Below are 15930 nucleotides of genomic sequence, written 5' to 3'. Positions count from 1 at the left end.
TTAACCTCTTTTGCTCCAACTTCCTTATTTTTTTTTCTCTTTCTCTCTTCATACCATTTCCGCTTTCTTTTCTCTTTTCTCTCCTTCTGTCTTTCTATTTCTCTTTGGATTTCTTTCTTCCTCTACCTTTCTTTCCCCCTCTCTCACGACTTTTAATCTTTTGTTTCTCACGCTCTCGCCCTTCTCTCTTTTTCTTTCTTTGTCCCGCCCTCTCTCCTTTTCTTATTCTCTTATTTCTTTATCTCTTTTTTTTCTTTCTCTTTAATTTACTAGTCCGGCCCCCGATAGAATGTTTGTTCTATCGTGTGGCCCCCGAGTTAAAATGAGTTTGACACCCCTGCTTTAAGGGCTCATTTGGTTTGTTTAAGAAATAAAAAATTCTACTATGATATAAACCACAGGTGTCAAATTGCCGGCCCGCGGGCCGGATAAGGCCCGCTAAGGGATTGAATCTGGCCCGCGAGACAAAGCTGAGGGAAGCGCAAGAGAAAAACGAGCTGCAGGTTGAAATATGTCCTCTTGATGTTGCCAAAGCCAGGTGCCTCTTACAAACGCTGTACTTGTATTTCTTTCTCTCTCTCTTTCACTCTCTCTCTCATCCTCCCTTCTTCTCTCACCTATCTCTCTCTCTTTCACTCGCTCTGTCTCTCTATTTCTTTCTTTGTTCCTCTTCTTCTCTGTCTTTTTACTTTCTTTGGCTCTCTTTTCCTTTTCTGTTTTTTTTTCTCTCTCTTGCATCCCCCTCTTTCTCCCCTTCTCTCTTTCTATTTGGATTTCTTTTTCTCTCTCTTTTTTCCCCCTCTTTCACAATTTCTTTTTTATCTTTTGTTTCTCATATTATCTCTCTCTTTTTTTACCTCTCTCTCTTTCTTTCTCCCTTTCTCTTTTTTATTTGTCCCACCCTCTCTCTTTTTCTCTCCCTCTTTTTCTCTTATTTCGTTCTCTCTTTTCTTTCTCCTCAATCTATTAGTCTTTCATTCTTTCTTTTTCTTTTTTTCTTTCTCCATTTCCTTCTCTCTTTCTTTCTTTTTTTCTTTCTGTCCATTTCATTCTTCCTTCCTCATTAGTCCGGCCCCTGAGAGAATGTTTGTTCTGTGGTGTGGCCCCCGAGTTAAAATGAGTTTGACACCCCTGATATAAACAGTCTTCCATTTGAGGAGAAGAATTTCTTGATTTGGGTTGAAGAAGTTGGGTCTTCAAGGTCAGACCAGTTGAGAACCCACCTGGACGATGCAGTTTCTGGGAAGTAGACCGACATGGATGTTATGTGCTTCTTCTATCCTCAAATGAGAAAGTTGTCGTTGATGTTTGCGGCTCCATCTTTAAAAAGCCTCTTCTGGATGAATAGGAGGAAGCCGCTTCAGCTTCCCCAGGAAATGGGAAGAGGAAACCCAGTGGCTCTCTGCCACAAGACGACTCAGGGGACGGTGAAACAGAACAAGGGAAGGGTGGAGGGTGGCACTTTTTAAGAGACTCTTGTGGGAGTGCAAACTTTTGGGAAGGAATATTAGTTGAAGATGAAACCTCTCCTCGCTAGTCTGACGACTTTATGCTGCTGGTTGATGTGCTTCTCACTTGTACTGGACCCCGAGGGGAGGAACGTCTGCCGCAACCCCAGGTACACTTCATGATGTCAGCAAGCAGGGGATGACCTTCTGATTGTAAAACTAGGACACATTGCTAGCATGTCAGTAACTTGCAATGGAGTTCAATTTACTGCTCAACGACTCATTTCATTCATGAGTACTTGTTAAATGTCCATTTAGTTCATTAACACTTTTACAGGGATCTTACCACTCTGGTGTGCTGCACTGGTTGGCGTCAGGAAGGGAAAGAGTGCACAAGACGTGAGTTTAAGGGGTTTGGTTTTTTTCGCATCCCGGTTTTTGTTATGGAAAATCGTGGATTTTGTTTGTGTCTGTTCTTACAGCGGTGTGTGAGGGGGAGCATGCCTGTCAGAAGGATGAGCTTTGCGTCTATCCTGGAGTTTGTCGCTGCCCGCCAGGGTATTATGGCGCTCATTGTAAAACACGTGAGTGGACAGAGGACATTATTCTATGGATAATAACTAGCGTAATGGCCCGGTATTGTTGGGCATTCTACTTGGGCGAGGTTGTTGGGGCTGTGGTTTGATTAAAAAGCGCCAAGGAGCCACTCGGGCACAGGCGTTAAACAGGCAGCCCGCGGGCCAGATCAGGCCCGCTAAGGGATTGAATCTGGCCCGCGAGACAAAACTCAGAGAAGCACAAGAGAAAAACAAGCTGCAGGTTGAAATATGTCAACTTGATGTTGCCAAAGCCAGGTGCCTCTCACAAAGACACTGTACTTGTATTCATTTCTCTCTCTCACTCTCTCTTCCACCCCTTTCCTCCCACTCTCTGTCTGTCTCTTTCACTCCTTGTGTCTCTCTTTTTCTCTTCCTTTGTTGGTCTGTCTCTTTCTCTCTCTGTGTCTTTTTAACGTATTTTGCTCTAACTTCTTTTTTTCCTTTTCTCTTTCTCCTTTGCACTTTCTTTTCTCTTTTCTCCTTAAGTATTTCTCTTTAGATTTCTTTCTTCCTCTCCCTTTCTTTCCCCATCCCTCACAACTTATCTTTTAACCTCTTTTGTTTCGCACGCTCTCTCCCTCTCTTTCTTTATCCCACCCTCTCTCCTTTTCCCTCCCTCCTTCTCTTATTTCTTTATCTCTTTTTTTCTTTCTCTTTAATCTATTAGTCCGGCCCCCGACAGAATGTTTGTTCTATCGTGTGGCCCCAGAGTTAAAATGAGTTTGACACCCCTGCACTAGGGTCACCAAAGAGCTGCTTCCAGCTCCAGAGCCGCTTGTATACAAAAGCAGATCTTTATTGATTTTGTTGGTATTTCTTGGGCGTGCTTTGACATGAAACCTAGCCAAAGACACTCGCAGAGGCATAAAGTACTACTGTGTAAATTTTCACAAAAATCAGTGAAGCTGTTTTGAGCCTATAAGTCATATTTGAACACACACACACATACACTCAGAGAAAATGATCCCCGCTGTATTGCAGTTTACTTTTCACATTTCTGCTACTTCATGGATTTGCATAGTACATTGTGTATTTGATTGCCGATTGCCTAAATGGTCCAGATTTATATGTCATAAATACATAATAATAATAATAATAATTTCCTTTGTATTGTCATTCTGTGTAACAATGTACACAGAACGAAATGTCGATACACCTGACCCGTTGTAGCGAGCCGATGCAGCCGCAGCCAACAGAGGGCGCCGCCATTTTACCAATGTTATAAGTCTTTGGTATGACTCGGCCGAGGCGCGAACCAGCGACCTCCCAGTCTCAAAGCGGGCGCCTTACCATCTAGGCTACTGATACATGTTTACTTTAATCTGTTCCATGAACGCTTGGGCCTGTAAAAAGGTTTTGTACTTTTATGTCAATGCATTGTAGAGTATTTTGGTGTATAATAGTAAAAAAATAAAAAGTTCATACTTTGCACATTTACAAATATAAATATACAAGCAATTATACAAGCCCGGCATGGTCAGGCCGCTAAAAGATTGTATTTGGCTGCTTGGAGTGCTCGGTGGTGGAGCTGCAGTACCCAATTTGGCTGCCAGAGGCGTTAGTGGCCCCAGTAAAGGAGACTACACATATGTTCAACAATGTTTTTCTGGTATTTAACGGGGGTGCCTTGACACAAAAGAAAGCTAAAAACACAAGTGGAGGCCGAAAGTACAACTGTGTAGATTTTCCCGAAAATCGGTTTAGCTAGTCACATACAAACACACTTTTTTTGGTTTGAATTATTTTATTGACAACTTTTAACAGCAATTAAACACATTCACAATTTCACCATATCATATTCTAACAAGGGCAGCACGGCGGAGCAGTGGTTAGTGTGTGTGCGGCACAGTTCTAAGGTCTTGGGAACCTCCTGTGTGGGTTCAAATCCAGCTACCGGACTTCCTGTGCGGAGTTTGTATGCTTGCGTGGGTTTCCTCCTCCCACATTCCAAAGACATGCATTTCAGGTGGATTGGCCGGTCCAAATTGTCCCTCTGTGTGAATGAGCGAGTTGTCTGTCCCTGTGTGCCCTGCGATTGGCTGGCAACCAGTTCAGGGTGTCCCCTGCCCACTGCCCAATGATTGCTGGGATGGGCTCCAGCACCCCTGCGACCCTAGTGAGGATAAGCGGTGCAGATGATGATGGTTTAGCCAGTCATATAAACACACATGCAAGTTATTTTTAGAAACAGACATTATCAGATCAGTTTGCTCATTCATTAACGCCATTAATATGTGATTTGACCCCAGGGTGTCCCCCAGAGTTCTGGGCCTCAGATTGTCGTCAAGTGTGCCCGTGCCACCCTCACGGCCGCTGTCACCCGGTGAGCGGCGAGTGCACCTGCAACCCCAACCGCTGGGGTCCGTTATGCCAACACGCCTGCAAATGCGCCCGCCACGCCGTCTGCAACCCGGTGTACGGAAATTGCACCTGCGACGAGGGCTGGTGGACTTCCACCTGCGCCAAGCCCTGCCAGTGCGTCCCCGGGGGCTCGGTAGGTGCCGGCTGCGACCAGTTGACGGGCCGCTGCCAGTGCCACAAGGGCCATTGGGGGCTGAAGTGCCCAGTCACCTGCAACTGCTACCTGTCGCAGTGCAACCAGCGTACCGGCGTGTGCGAGTGCGATGCCGCCTGGTGGGGGCCAACCTGCGATCGGCGATGTAATTGTGACCTCACGCACAGCAGTTGCGACCCCGCCACCGGGAATTGTTTGTGCCACCTGGGGTTCGAGGGCGAGTTCTGCAATCAGCCGTGTCAACCCGGGAAGTACGGCAGCGGGTGTAAAATGAGGTTTGTGTGTTTATCATTCCTGGTCCACCCTCCAATATTGAGAGCAGCACGTTACAAATGAATGACCCTTTTTCGGTAACGAGTACTGTAATGCGTTTTCAACACACTTTTGTAACGTGACTGTCATTACATCATGTGTTACTCCACTACTTTTTAAAGCAAATAATAAATTACTACAGTGGAACCTCGGTTTTCGAACGCCTCTCAGTTCGAAGAAATCGGCTGTCGACCAAAAATTTCGAGAAATTCTTGCTTTGCTTTTCGTTCAAAAAATCGGAGTTCGAACGCCGGTACGCTAGGGTGCGTTGCTGAGCGGCGTACGGGTGTAGATTGCCCCCACCCCTCGTGAGGAACTGTTATGACGTGCTCCTTTTCGCTTTCAATATCGGTGAACGGAGTGTTTTAGCCCCTAATTATGCCTCCGAAGGTCGGTGCAAGCGGCAAAGTTGCTTCAGGTGAAAAAAGAAGAGTAGTGCGTACAACTATTGCATTTAAGAAAGAAATAATAGCAAAATATGAAGAAGATGTGCGAGTTTCCCTTCTTTTGAGGGAATAGAGCATGGCTTCTGCAGACCACCACAAAGGTAAGAAATCCTATTCATAATTCTTTTCTTTATCCTTTAACCGCTCACCACTTTTTGTGGAGACCCGGGTGCTAAATGACGTGTAAACGACCTGATTTTTTTATTTTTACACGTTCATGTTAGCGTAATCTTTCGTACGGAAGATTACGCTAACGCGAACGTACGATTAGCCTGGGTTAGCTTCATGTTTACGTTCATGGTAAACATTCAGGGTGTTGGAACAGATTAAAACGATTTTACATTACTTTTAATGGGAAAAACGATTTCGGTGATCGAACAAATCGGTTTTCGAACAGGGTTCTGGAACGGATTATGGTCGAGAACCGAGGTTCCATTGTATAGCGAAGCAGGAACTATGGTAAAGTGTTAAAAAATGATGGTATTTGATAACAAAATTCTCAACAAAGTAACAAAAAATAGGTCAATGAAAAGTGTGCAAACTATCTGAACCAGAAAACCAAACCTCATAAACCAGACTGGAACTAAGTAATGTGACGGCGGTATTGATGGTGATGATCCGACAACAGGTGCTGTCCAAAGTGTCCTTTTGAAGGCTAAGGATAATTACTAACAGGTGGGTGGTGATTGGACGCACCCGTCCCATTTCCAAAGCCATCAGGTGCCCTCTGGTGGCAGGAGGTGCACAAGACCCCAACAAAAACAGTTATTTAAAACACATATGAGTTTTCTTTTTACTAAAGCTACCGGTAGGCCTTTCATTACCCGGTTCACAACATCAAGAGATCACAGGTTCGATCCCTATCTCCTCCGTGTTATATGTCCAAGTGTCCTTGGGCAAGACACTGAATCCCTAATGCCCCCAATAAGCAGGTCGGCGCGTTGCATGGCTGCATGGCCGCTATTGGTGTGTGAGTGTGTGTGTGTGAATGAGTAAGTGTGAAGCACATTGTAAAGCGCTTTGGGAGGTCTTCAAGCGCTCTATAAATGCAGACCATTTACATTTTACATCTTTTGTTGATAGCCAATTTCTCGTTTGCTAAGAAAACGACATGTAACCCTCAATTCTGAATGCAGAAACGGAAGTGGGAATGTTTATACCCACCTCCAAAATACAGCTAAATCCAATTATGGTGGCGTCGTTTGAAGCACATGGTACGTAAATCTGTAGTTTCTCCCTACTGATTATCTGATATTCTCCCTACCGTATGTACTCATATTTAAGCCAGTGTCGAGGGCAAATTCTGCAACTAGCCGTGTCAGCCCGGGATTTACGGAAGTGTGTGTAAAATGAGGTTAGTGTATTAATTCTACCTGGCCTCTTTCCAGTGTTGATCCTTTGTAACGCGTTACTCCCTTGTACAAGATCTTAAGATCGATCACAAACCTTACCTGAGCCTGAGCCTGAACGGAAATTCAGGTCGGGTTGGGCCTAAAATATCAATCATCATCTTTTAAAAGAAATAATTGACGCTTGGGGCGTGTCCGTAATTGTTCGTACTTTATTTTTCTTTGTGTATGATCCGCATGGTGCATTTCGTCCCTGTTTCGTGCAACGTAGCCCTCGTCCACGCGCTTGGCGCGGCGTGTCGGGGACAGGGCGGAATTCATCACGCACGCAGATCCTCCACAAAGAAAAATCAACTAAGAACAATAACTGGTGGATAATGAACAAAAAAGTCCTTACACATATAATTATGCAAAATTGGGTTCGTTACGGGCTTGGTCCCTCAAATCAAGTTAATTACTCGGATTTGGGCTAGTTCGGGCTCTAATACCCGCGAGCTGAGTCGGGTCGGGCTGAACTTTTTAGGCCCAATCTTACCTCTATTTCTCGATAACGCGTACTTGTACAAGACCCGAGCTTCTTGTTTGATGTGCATTTACGCATGTGAACGCTAGGTTCCAAAATTTCATAATAAGACTGTCTTTACAACATGATGGGTTGCTCCACTACTTTTTGAAAGTAGAATATGAATTACTATATCATCTGTTGTTTGCCTGTTTCTGCTTCGTTATGTGACCCTCCTTTCGCCAGCATCTCAACACTAAATGTAACAGTGGGAATATTTATATCTACCTACAAAATACAACTAAATACAGTAACGGTGGCATTGTCACAAGAAAAGAGAAGGATGTGTAATTTCTCCCTACTGATATCCTGATATTCTCCCTAACGTATATATTCATATCTAAACCTTAGTTCCAACTAATAAATAAAATACTGAAATCTGGGGTCAGTTTATGTGCGCTATGTGCGAATGGTAGGCAGCGCGTGGGGATGGGGGCGTGGCTTATACATGAAAAACAAAATCAAAGGGGCGAACGTGGGCATAGAATTTACGGTGAAAGAGTGCTCAATTTTGGTCTAGGAATTTACCCAGAGATAGAGAAGGAAATGTTCGAGTGGTTTTAAGACAAAAGACAAAATGGATATGGAGTGTCTCGGCTGTGTTAGTCTGCAAGTTCTTATGATTGCACAAGACAAGAAATATGACGCTTCCCCATGTTGGTGTACACATTTCCTTCTATTTTCAATGTGAGTCGTACAGTATACGGTAATTTGTAACTTGATTGTTACTTCTTGAGTGACAAGCTACTTTTGGGTGTCAGTAGTCTGGGGGTAATGCAATTAGTTTTCAAATGACGTAACTAGTAACTGTAACTAATTACTTTTTTCAATAATGCACCCAGCACTGATTATATCGCTCATTTTTGCCATAATTCTCCTGCCCAGTTGCGGACAATGCAAAGGAGGCCAAGTTTGCTCCCCCACCGACGGCGCGTGTTCGGCCTGTGAGGCAGGCTGGAATGGAACCCGCTGCGACCGACTGTGCCCGCCCGGTTTCTATGGTAAAAGCTGCCAGGAGAGGTGCCCCCGCTGCCGAAGCAATGAGCCCTGCGATCCTAAAACTGGAAAATGTTGGAGCTGTAATCCAGGATGGAGAGGACCTAGGTGGGCACAAGTTTAACTCCACAAAAAAAAAAAAAAAAAAAAGACATTTTTGTTGGTATCTGATGGTGTGTTTGATGGATTATACCATCGTAAAATAGGGGTAAAATACTCCTAAGAAGGGTTGGGTAGGGTTACTTTAACTTTTAACTTGATTACTTTCAATTACTTTTGGATTACTCCAATACCAAATATGCTAATAAATGACAAAATAAACTAAATACAAATAAAATGTTGACTCTCAACACGTGGTAAACTTTCTCTCCTGGCTTTGATCTCCGGCAAAACTACCATAAAATGCGACAGAAACAAAATGAAAATGAATCCAAACAGCTTGCCAACATAATTTTTGCCGTTCCATTTATTCCGTTACTCCCCAAGGCTGCACAAAGTTTAGTTTCTTTTGTCTTTTATTAGCATATTTGGTATTGGAGTAATCCAAAAGTAATTGAAAGTAATCAAGTTAAAGTAACCCTACCCAACCCCGCTCCTAAGGATATTTAAATGGACTTCAAGGGGTGCTTGAGAGGAAAAAATAAAAATAAAAAAACATTTCGGAAAGGAGTCTCTATCCAAAATCATTCCTTCGGTAAATAACTATTGCTCTTTTCAGTATTTAAGAGTAATTTAGAGTATTTTTTTGGGGGGGTGGGCAGAGATTCTCATATTCTTCAAGTGGGGTATTTTGCTGCAAAAAATAAAATGAACAAGGGGTAAATCAATTAAATGAGGAATAATCACTGTCAGACAACAAAATGAACATTAAATACTCACAAATTCAATAAGATTGTCATTACTGTTTGCAGGTGCGAGGAGGTCTGCCCCGACATGACATATGGAGGTTCGTGTCGCTTCCTGTGCAGCCCGTGTTACCATGGCGACTGTCATCACGTGACAGGAAATTGCGTCTGTCGGCCGGGCTTTCAAGGGGAAAGGTGAGCTTCATTTCCTCACGCTGACGTGCAGTAGCGGTGGTCAATATGGGATTTTTAGTATCGATTGGCTTCAAGTAAATAATTGGTTGTATCGTTGGATACCGATCCGATACTTTGTGCTTGGCAATATCATAAATAATTTAACCTTCCTCCCTTGAGTTATTAATATTTGTTATTAAAAACAGCCTGTAAATTGTGTTTTTTAATTTTTATTAAATAACAACAATGCAAACTTTAACAGTACAAATGTATATAAATAGTATTAATTATATATTTATAGAATTATATATAATACAAATACTTATATAAATATTTGTGTGACTACAGTCATACAAAAAAGAAGCAATTTAACACAAATTCAAATATTACAAGGTAATTCTGACGACTATAATACCGTCAATGACACAATATTTTGAAAAAGGAAGTCAAAGTGCAAATAGATTAAACGATACAATATACAAACCTTTAACAATATAAAAAATAAAATGATAACAAAGGTCAAAAGAGTCACACCAAAAAAAGCAGCAATGTAACAAAAAATACAAATACTTTATAACAATGTCAACATGACAGCTAAGATATCTTATTTTCTGGACTACATGGTGCACCCAAAATTCCAAATTTGCCAAAGATTTACAAGTGTGCACAAAGATCTAGTGCAGCTTTCTAGAGCTGGAAATATGGTTAAAAATTTAGAAAATGCATTACTAAAACAAAAGGCTTGTACATACAGTACGGTAGCCATTCGTGAATTAATTCACTCATTAATTCAAAACAAGATTCCCTAATAAATATGTTTGATGAAATACGTTTTTTTATTTTCTGTTTTATAGCTCTCGAATACTACATTCATACTCATCACCTTTACCCTGAATGGTGTTGTATGGTGAAGAAACTTGGAGCCTAAACACAGATTCGAGAAGGAAATTAAATGTGTTTGAGATGAAGTGTTTGAGGAGTTTGTTAGGAGTTACAAGATTGGAGAGATTGAGAAATGAAATTGTGAGAGACAGAACTGGAGTAGTAGTGGAATTTTTGTGTGTGTGTTTTGCTCTTTTTTTCCCTTTTTTATTTTCTTAGTTTTTGTATGTGTTTGTCTTGCTGTCGGTCACCCCTCTTGAGGGATATAACCAGGGTAGATAGATAGATTTTCTGTTTTAATTTCATGGGCTTTGTAGTTCTCTGCGCCATATAAATAAAAAAAATATTTCACAAGGGTGGATTTCTGAAGGTGTGTCTTATAATCAGGTGCCCCAAATAGTCTGGAAAAGACAGTACCATTCATTGCAGAATATTTTGACTATGAATCAGTAGTGCAAAATAATGAAACCACAATTGGATCGGATTTAAAAGTTATAATGTGTGAATCATCTTACGACACACTAACAACATAATAAAGTGATAGTTAGAATGGGAAAACAGTATGGATTTTAACAGATTTTAATCGAGCAGCATGGCAGCTGGGTGGTTAGCGCGCAGCCCTGTAGTGCAGAGGTCCAGGGTTAATTTCCAGCGACTGCGGCCTCTCCAGAGTTTGCATGTTCTCTCCTTGCCTGCGTGGGTTTCCTCCAGGTACTGTGGTTGCCTCCCACATTCTAGAAACATGCATGTCAGGTTAATAAGCCAGTCCTAAATGTGCGAGTGGATTGTATGTCTCTGTGTGCCCTGCAACGGGCTGGGCAGTAGTTGAGGGTGTCCCCCTGCCCACTGCCCGGAGATGGCTCCTTCGTGATACATTTGCAAGGACTTTACTTGAAGCAAATTTCTTCTTACTTTGAGGATTTTCGAGCCCTACTAATCAATCGAAACAAAACAAAATAACGCAGCAATGAGCATGATGTCACTCTCCAACACTCCACCAACCCAGCATAGAACTGTCATGAATACTGATGTGACTCAGCTGTGCCTGCTCCTTTGGCGCCAACTGCCACGGGCTCTGATTGGCTCCCGATCAGTATTTGTACCCGGTCCTGTCTGTCCCCTTTTGTCAGTCCGTCTGCGAACATCAATTTACACTAGGCAAGCCTTTTTCGACCCTGACTCCTACCTGTCCCGTTTTTTGCTCCGACTGTTCCCCAGCTTCGACCCGTTTTTGATCCTGACCACGTCTACTCTCCTGTCCCGGCTTTCGACCTCTTTTTGTCCCCGACCATGTCTTCTCTCCTATTCTGGCTTCCGACTCGCTTCCGACCCCGACCACGTTTTTGCTCTCCTGTCCCGGCTACTGACCCGTTTTTTCCGTCCCCGACTCTGCCATCGCTCACCACAGAAGACCCACTTCTGCGTTCGGAGCGCAATCTGAGTATCAGAGCGACCTGCTTCCCGCGTCCAGCAATCACCGGATCGTGGGCGCAACGCTTTCTCTTTCTTCCAATAAAACTTGTGAGTAAGTGGGTCCTGTCTCCATTCTGATCCTGACAAGGACACCAGTTTCTAATTGTGATTATTCTACCTCACTGTTGTTTGTTATTTTGATATTTACGCACTGTTTACATCAATGTCACTAACTGCCAATAATGTTGCTGTTATTTGGTTTCCACATTCTTTTGTGCGGATTTTCTTTTGTAGTCTAGGAGATTTACTGAAGAGAAAGTGTTCACGGGAGGCCTTTTAAAACAGATTTGGAATTGGGCATTGTGAGGGCTTTGATATACAGTCCTTTCTGGTTTTACTTGCAAGTTCAAAAGTTGATGTTTTATTATTTTGAGTGTCTACCAACCCATACTTATCAGATTCATATATCAACATCAAATGCCGTATATAAACGAGTATGGGCCCATACAACATAAAATCTTGGAAATCAATTCAGTTGTCTTTAAATCTAGACACAAGAAAGCATCCCTTATGCTGTCCTATGACCAGCCCTTAAATCGTCAGAAGCATAAAACTATGCGGTGACTCAGAGCTTAATCACAAGAGACCGGATTTTATTAGAATGGAATGACATCATTTTTCATTTTTCTCCGTTTTCAGTTGTAACAATAGCTGCTCTGCTGCACAGTTTGGCCTCAACTGTTCCTCAGCCTGCGAGTGCGGTCAAGGCGTCAGCTGCCACCCGGTCACTGGGGCCTGCCCCAACAGTATGTCCTTACGTCATCCACTCTGCCTTTCAGACATCCGGGCATTCCCTAAATCAGCCCACCCATCTAAAGGAATTTGCAAAGAGAATGATGTGTGAATTGTGTTGTTGTGTTCGTGCCAGGTGGGCGAGGTGCTTTGCTAGCTGGTCTGTTGGTGCCTTTGCTCCTGCTTCTCCTTGCTGTAGTCTTCTGCTGCCTGTGTTGTGGAGGACATCCAGTAGAAGGCAAAGACAGGTCAGGATCAATTCTTAATAGCACCTCTTCATACATACAAGCTCAATTTTTGGTGTGACGAGCGAATTTTGCCAATATGAATTACCGTATTTTCTGCACTATAAGGAGGACCGGGTTATAGGGCGCACCCCCAAAAAATAGTTTTTGGTCCTATATTTTCCATACATAAGGCGCACCGGATTATAAGGCGCTACAATGGGAACGTCAGATAGTTCAGTCAAACTTATTACCCCCTTAACATTCCGAAAGCTTGCAAAGAAGCAAATACGTGTCTCAGACATGAACAGAAACAGTGTCTGTACGATGTCACCAATCACTCAAATGCATCGTTCCAAATATCATTCGGAAGGTTAAAGTCTTGGGACTCAAGAAATGCCGAACATTTCTTAGTTTCCATTTTATTTTTTGCTGGCAACTGTGTAGACAGCAAAGTAAGAGTTTTTTGTGCAGAGAAACGGGGTTCTTTACTGTGCATATGACAATAAACACTTTGAGTTGAATTTTGTTTAAAAATAGACTCATCAAAGAAACACCAAGATCGTTCTAAAACAAGATACCAGGAAAATATAAAGCCGCATAGCTCACCTAAGTTCTTTTGCAGCCATCACGTTCAATAATGATACGTAACCATTGTCTTCTTACAACCGTGAGTGTAGTAAATCCAGAAGAGTAAAATATTTACTAATACAGAATAGTAAAAAATGTTTTCTCTATGCCGTAGTGCAACCCAACGTGTGATTCACATTCATCTTTTTCGGCCAATTGCAGGCTTTGTTTCGCCCCTTTAGCCAATGCAAGCCTGTAAATGACAAAAAGGTTCCGCCCCCTTTACTTCCGAATAACTTTAGCCAATAGTGACTGATTCAAATGATGATTGACACATTGGTTAGGAAATGAAACGCCGGTATATAAATCCCAGCATACACCGCGGATTACTTCGCCTTCGGGGGAAAATCTAGTCGGCGGCTGCTTGCCTTAGTTGGAAGACTTTGTGACTTAATATTGATCCATATATAAGGCACACTGTATTATAAGGCGCATGGTCAGCTTTTGAAAGAAAAAATAAAGGCTTTTAGGTGCGCCTTATAGTTCGTAAAATACGGTAATTATAAACCCCGAATAGCTATGAATGAATGAATGAAAACTTTATTTCGAACATTAAAAAAAAAACAGGAAAAAAACAATGAGTCAACAACAAAATAATGTCACGTAACATGTTCGAAAAGGGGTAGTCAGAAGCAGATGTTTATTTTCCCTACCCCTTTATCTTCCCTACTAAATACATTTTACAAATAATCCTTTCCTCTTGTGTCTAATATAACAAAACCTCATGGATATACTTATTACATAGGTCAGATGTCAATAATTATAATAATCACATATTCTATACACTAATCTTCGTAATACCCATTCCTCAACGTCATAATGCGCCTAGTTACCAAAAGTCACTGCGGCACCAATGATAATAACAACAATAAAAATAAACATAATAGTTATAATAACAGTTATGATATAATAGTAGCAACAACAACTATAAAACTAACATTAAAGAGTCATTAAAGATAAAAAATTACCGCAATAAAATAAATATGAAGATCTTAACGAAACAAAGTAGTTTATTATGTGCACTTACCATGGAGGGACTCGCGTCGCTGTAACAAACCAGCTAGGTAGCCTAGATGGTAGGGCCCGCTACGAGACTGGGAGGTCGCTGGTTCAAGCCTCGGCCGAGTCATCTTAAGACTTACGACATTGGTACTCATTGCCTCCCTGCTTGGCGCTCGGCATTAAGGGTTGGAATTGGGGGGTTTGGTCACCTACTGACTGCATCGGCTCGCTACAGTTTAACTGTACGGGTCAGGTGTATCGACATTTCGTTCTGTGCCTAAAGTATGTGAACACGCATTCTTTTTTGCCTGTTTCAGGTTTCATTCATCACGTTCTTTTGCCCTTTTAGATGGACTCTTAACGCTGTTAATTTTCTACATGTCTTTTCAAAAGAAACTTATCTAAAGAGAATTGTCTCCGTCTCCCCTTCATAATCTTAGGGAAAGGCTTAAGGCCAGTTGCCATATTTCTGGATGTTTTCTTTTAAATGAAAGAAGCAACTGTCATGATTACCGCCGCGGGTTCTGATTGGCTCCCTGTCACTATTTGAACCCAGTCTTGTCAGTGCCCTGTTGTCAGTCTGACTACTAGGCAAGCCTTTTTCGACCCTGACTCCCACCTGTCGCGTCTTTGCTCCTGTCTGTTTCCTTTTTTGATCCTGCCCACGTATGCTGTCCCGTCCCGGTTTACAACCTCTTTTTGTCCCAGACTACGTCTACTCTCCCGTTCTGGCTTACGACTTGTTTCCAACCCCGACCACGCCTTGCTCTCCAGTCCCGGCTACCGACCCGTTTTTCCTTCCCTGACACCGCCATCGCTTGCTACGGAAGATCCACTTCCGTGTTCAGATCGCAATCCGAGTACGAGAGCGACTTGCTTCCCGCGTCCAGTGAACACCGGATCGTGGGCGCAGCCCTTCCTCTTTCCTTCAATAAAACATAACGCAATTGGGTCCTGTCTCCGTTCTGGTCCTGACACCAACTTCATCCCACTTAGCAAGTACTTCTCTAATCATCTTTGTGGTCAAAAGCTTCTCTGGTTCATCCTTCTCTTCACTGTTCTTTCGCAACAGTAATATTGAATCAAATTAAATTGAATTAAACTATCTTTTATAGTCATTGATATCAACTTTGTGAAACATTGTATGCAACGAGATTGGACATGGCACTCCAGGGTAAACAAGTAAAAAAAAAACTTAAAGAGAAATAAAAGATAAACGACTATCAGAAGGAAAGGCAGAAAAAATATTTACAGCGTAGTGTTTAGTAAAAAAAAACTAGTTCATTGTTACAATAGTGCAAAGTTTGCAGTGAAGCGCTGCGCAAATTCTTCTGTGGCTTTGTGATCGGCACTCGCTGCCTCCCGAGTGTACTCCTTGGCTTGGTCACTCACACTAACACTGCATTCGTGTTTTTCTAATATTGCTTGCTTCGTTTCAATTGTCCTCTTTCTCCTTCTTTTCCGCAACTCATTGGCTAATGTCTCAAAAAGGAGATGTTATAAAATGTGAATAGAGAAATGCCATCAAAACAAACCTGCTGTAGAAAACAGGTACTCTCCAGGTATTTAGGTGCCTGATGCCGGGAGGCGCATGCGCTAACTGGACCAAGTTGTTGCTGGCGGTGAGCAATCTCGAGTGGTCCCTAGTGGTAGTTTCTGGGACTGCTCGTGAACTGGATTTTCTTTAGCGAGCAAGATTATTGTTCTAATAAAAATGTGTACATCTAAATTCTCGTGTATA

The 15930-nt window shown here is 42.4% G+C and overlaps 1 protein-coding gene across 3 annotated transcripts in view; it reads left to right on the top strand.

Moving 5' to 3' along the window:
- The first annotated feature begins 1479 nt into the window (after positions 1 to 1479).
- The window catches only part of scarf1 (scavenger receptor class F, member 1), an 18262-nt gene continuing 3811 nt past the window's right edge, over positions 1480 to 15930 (top strand). Inside the window, exons 1-9 of one of the 3 annotated variants that reach the window (XM_088345176.1) lie at positions 1480 to 1618; positions 1786 to 1847; positions 1931 to 2032; positions 4297 to 4541; positions 4641 to 4837; positions 8117 to 8335; positions 9139 to 9267; positions 12241 to 12347; positions 12470 to 12581. In XM_088345176.1, the coding sequence (XP_088201302.1) occupies positions 1518 to 1618; positions 1786 to 1847; positions 1931 to 2032; positions 4297 to 4541; positions 4641 to 4837; positions 8117 to 8335; positions 9139 to 9267; positions 12241 to 12347; positions 12470 to 12581 (1274 nt within the window). In that variant the 5' untranslated portion in view covers positions 1480 to 1517. Of the gene's footprint in view, positions 1688 to 1785; positions 1848 to 1930; positions 2033 to 4296; positions 4838 to 8116; positions 8336 to 9138; positions 9268 to 12240; positions 12348 to 12469; positions 12582 to 15930 lie in introns of all 3 variants that reach the window. The other 2 variants (XM_088345175.1, XM_088345177.1) reach the window with 2 other exon arrangements.

Source organism: Urocampus carinirostris, chromosome 10, assembly GCF_059441175.1.
Source record: "Urocampus carinirostris isolate Australia breed hairy pipefish chromosome 10, RoL_Ucar_1.0, whole genome shotgun sequence".
NCBI lineage: Eukaryota > Metazoa > Chordata > Actinopteri > Syngnathiformes > Syngnathidae > Urocampus > Urocampus carinirostris.
Note: the sequence above shows the minus strand (reverse complement) of the source record. Positions and strands in the feature narration are given on the sequence as shown.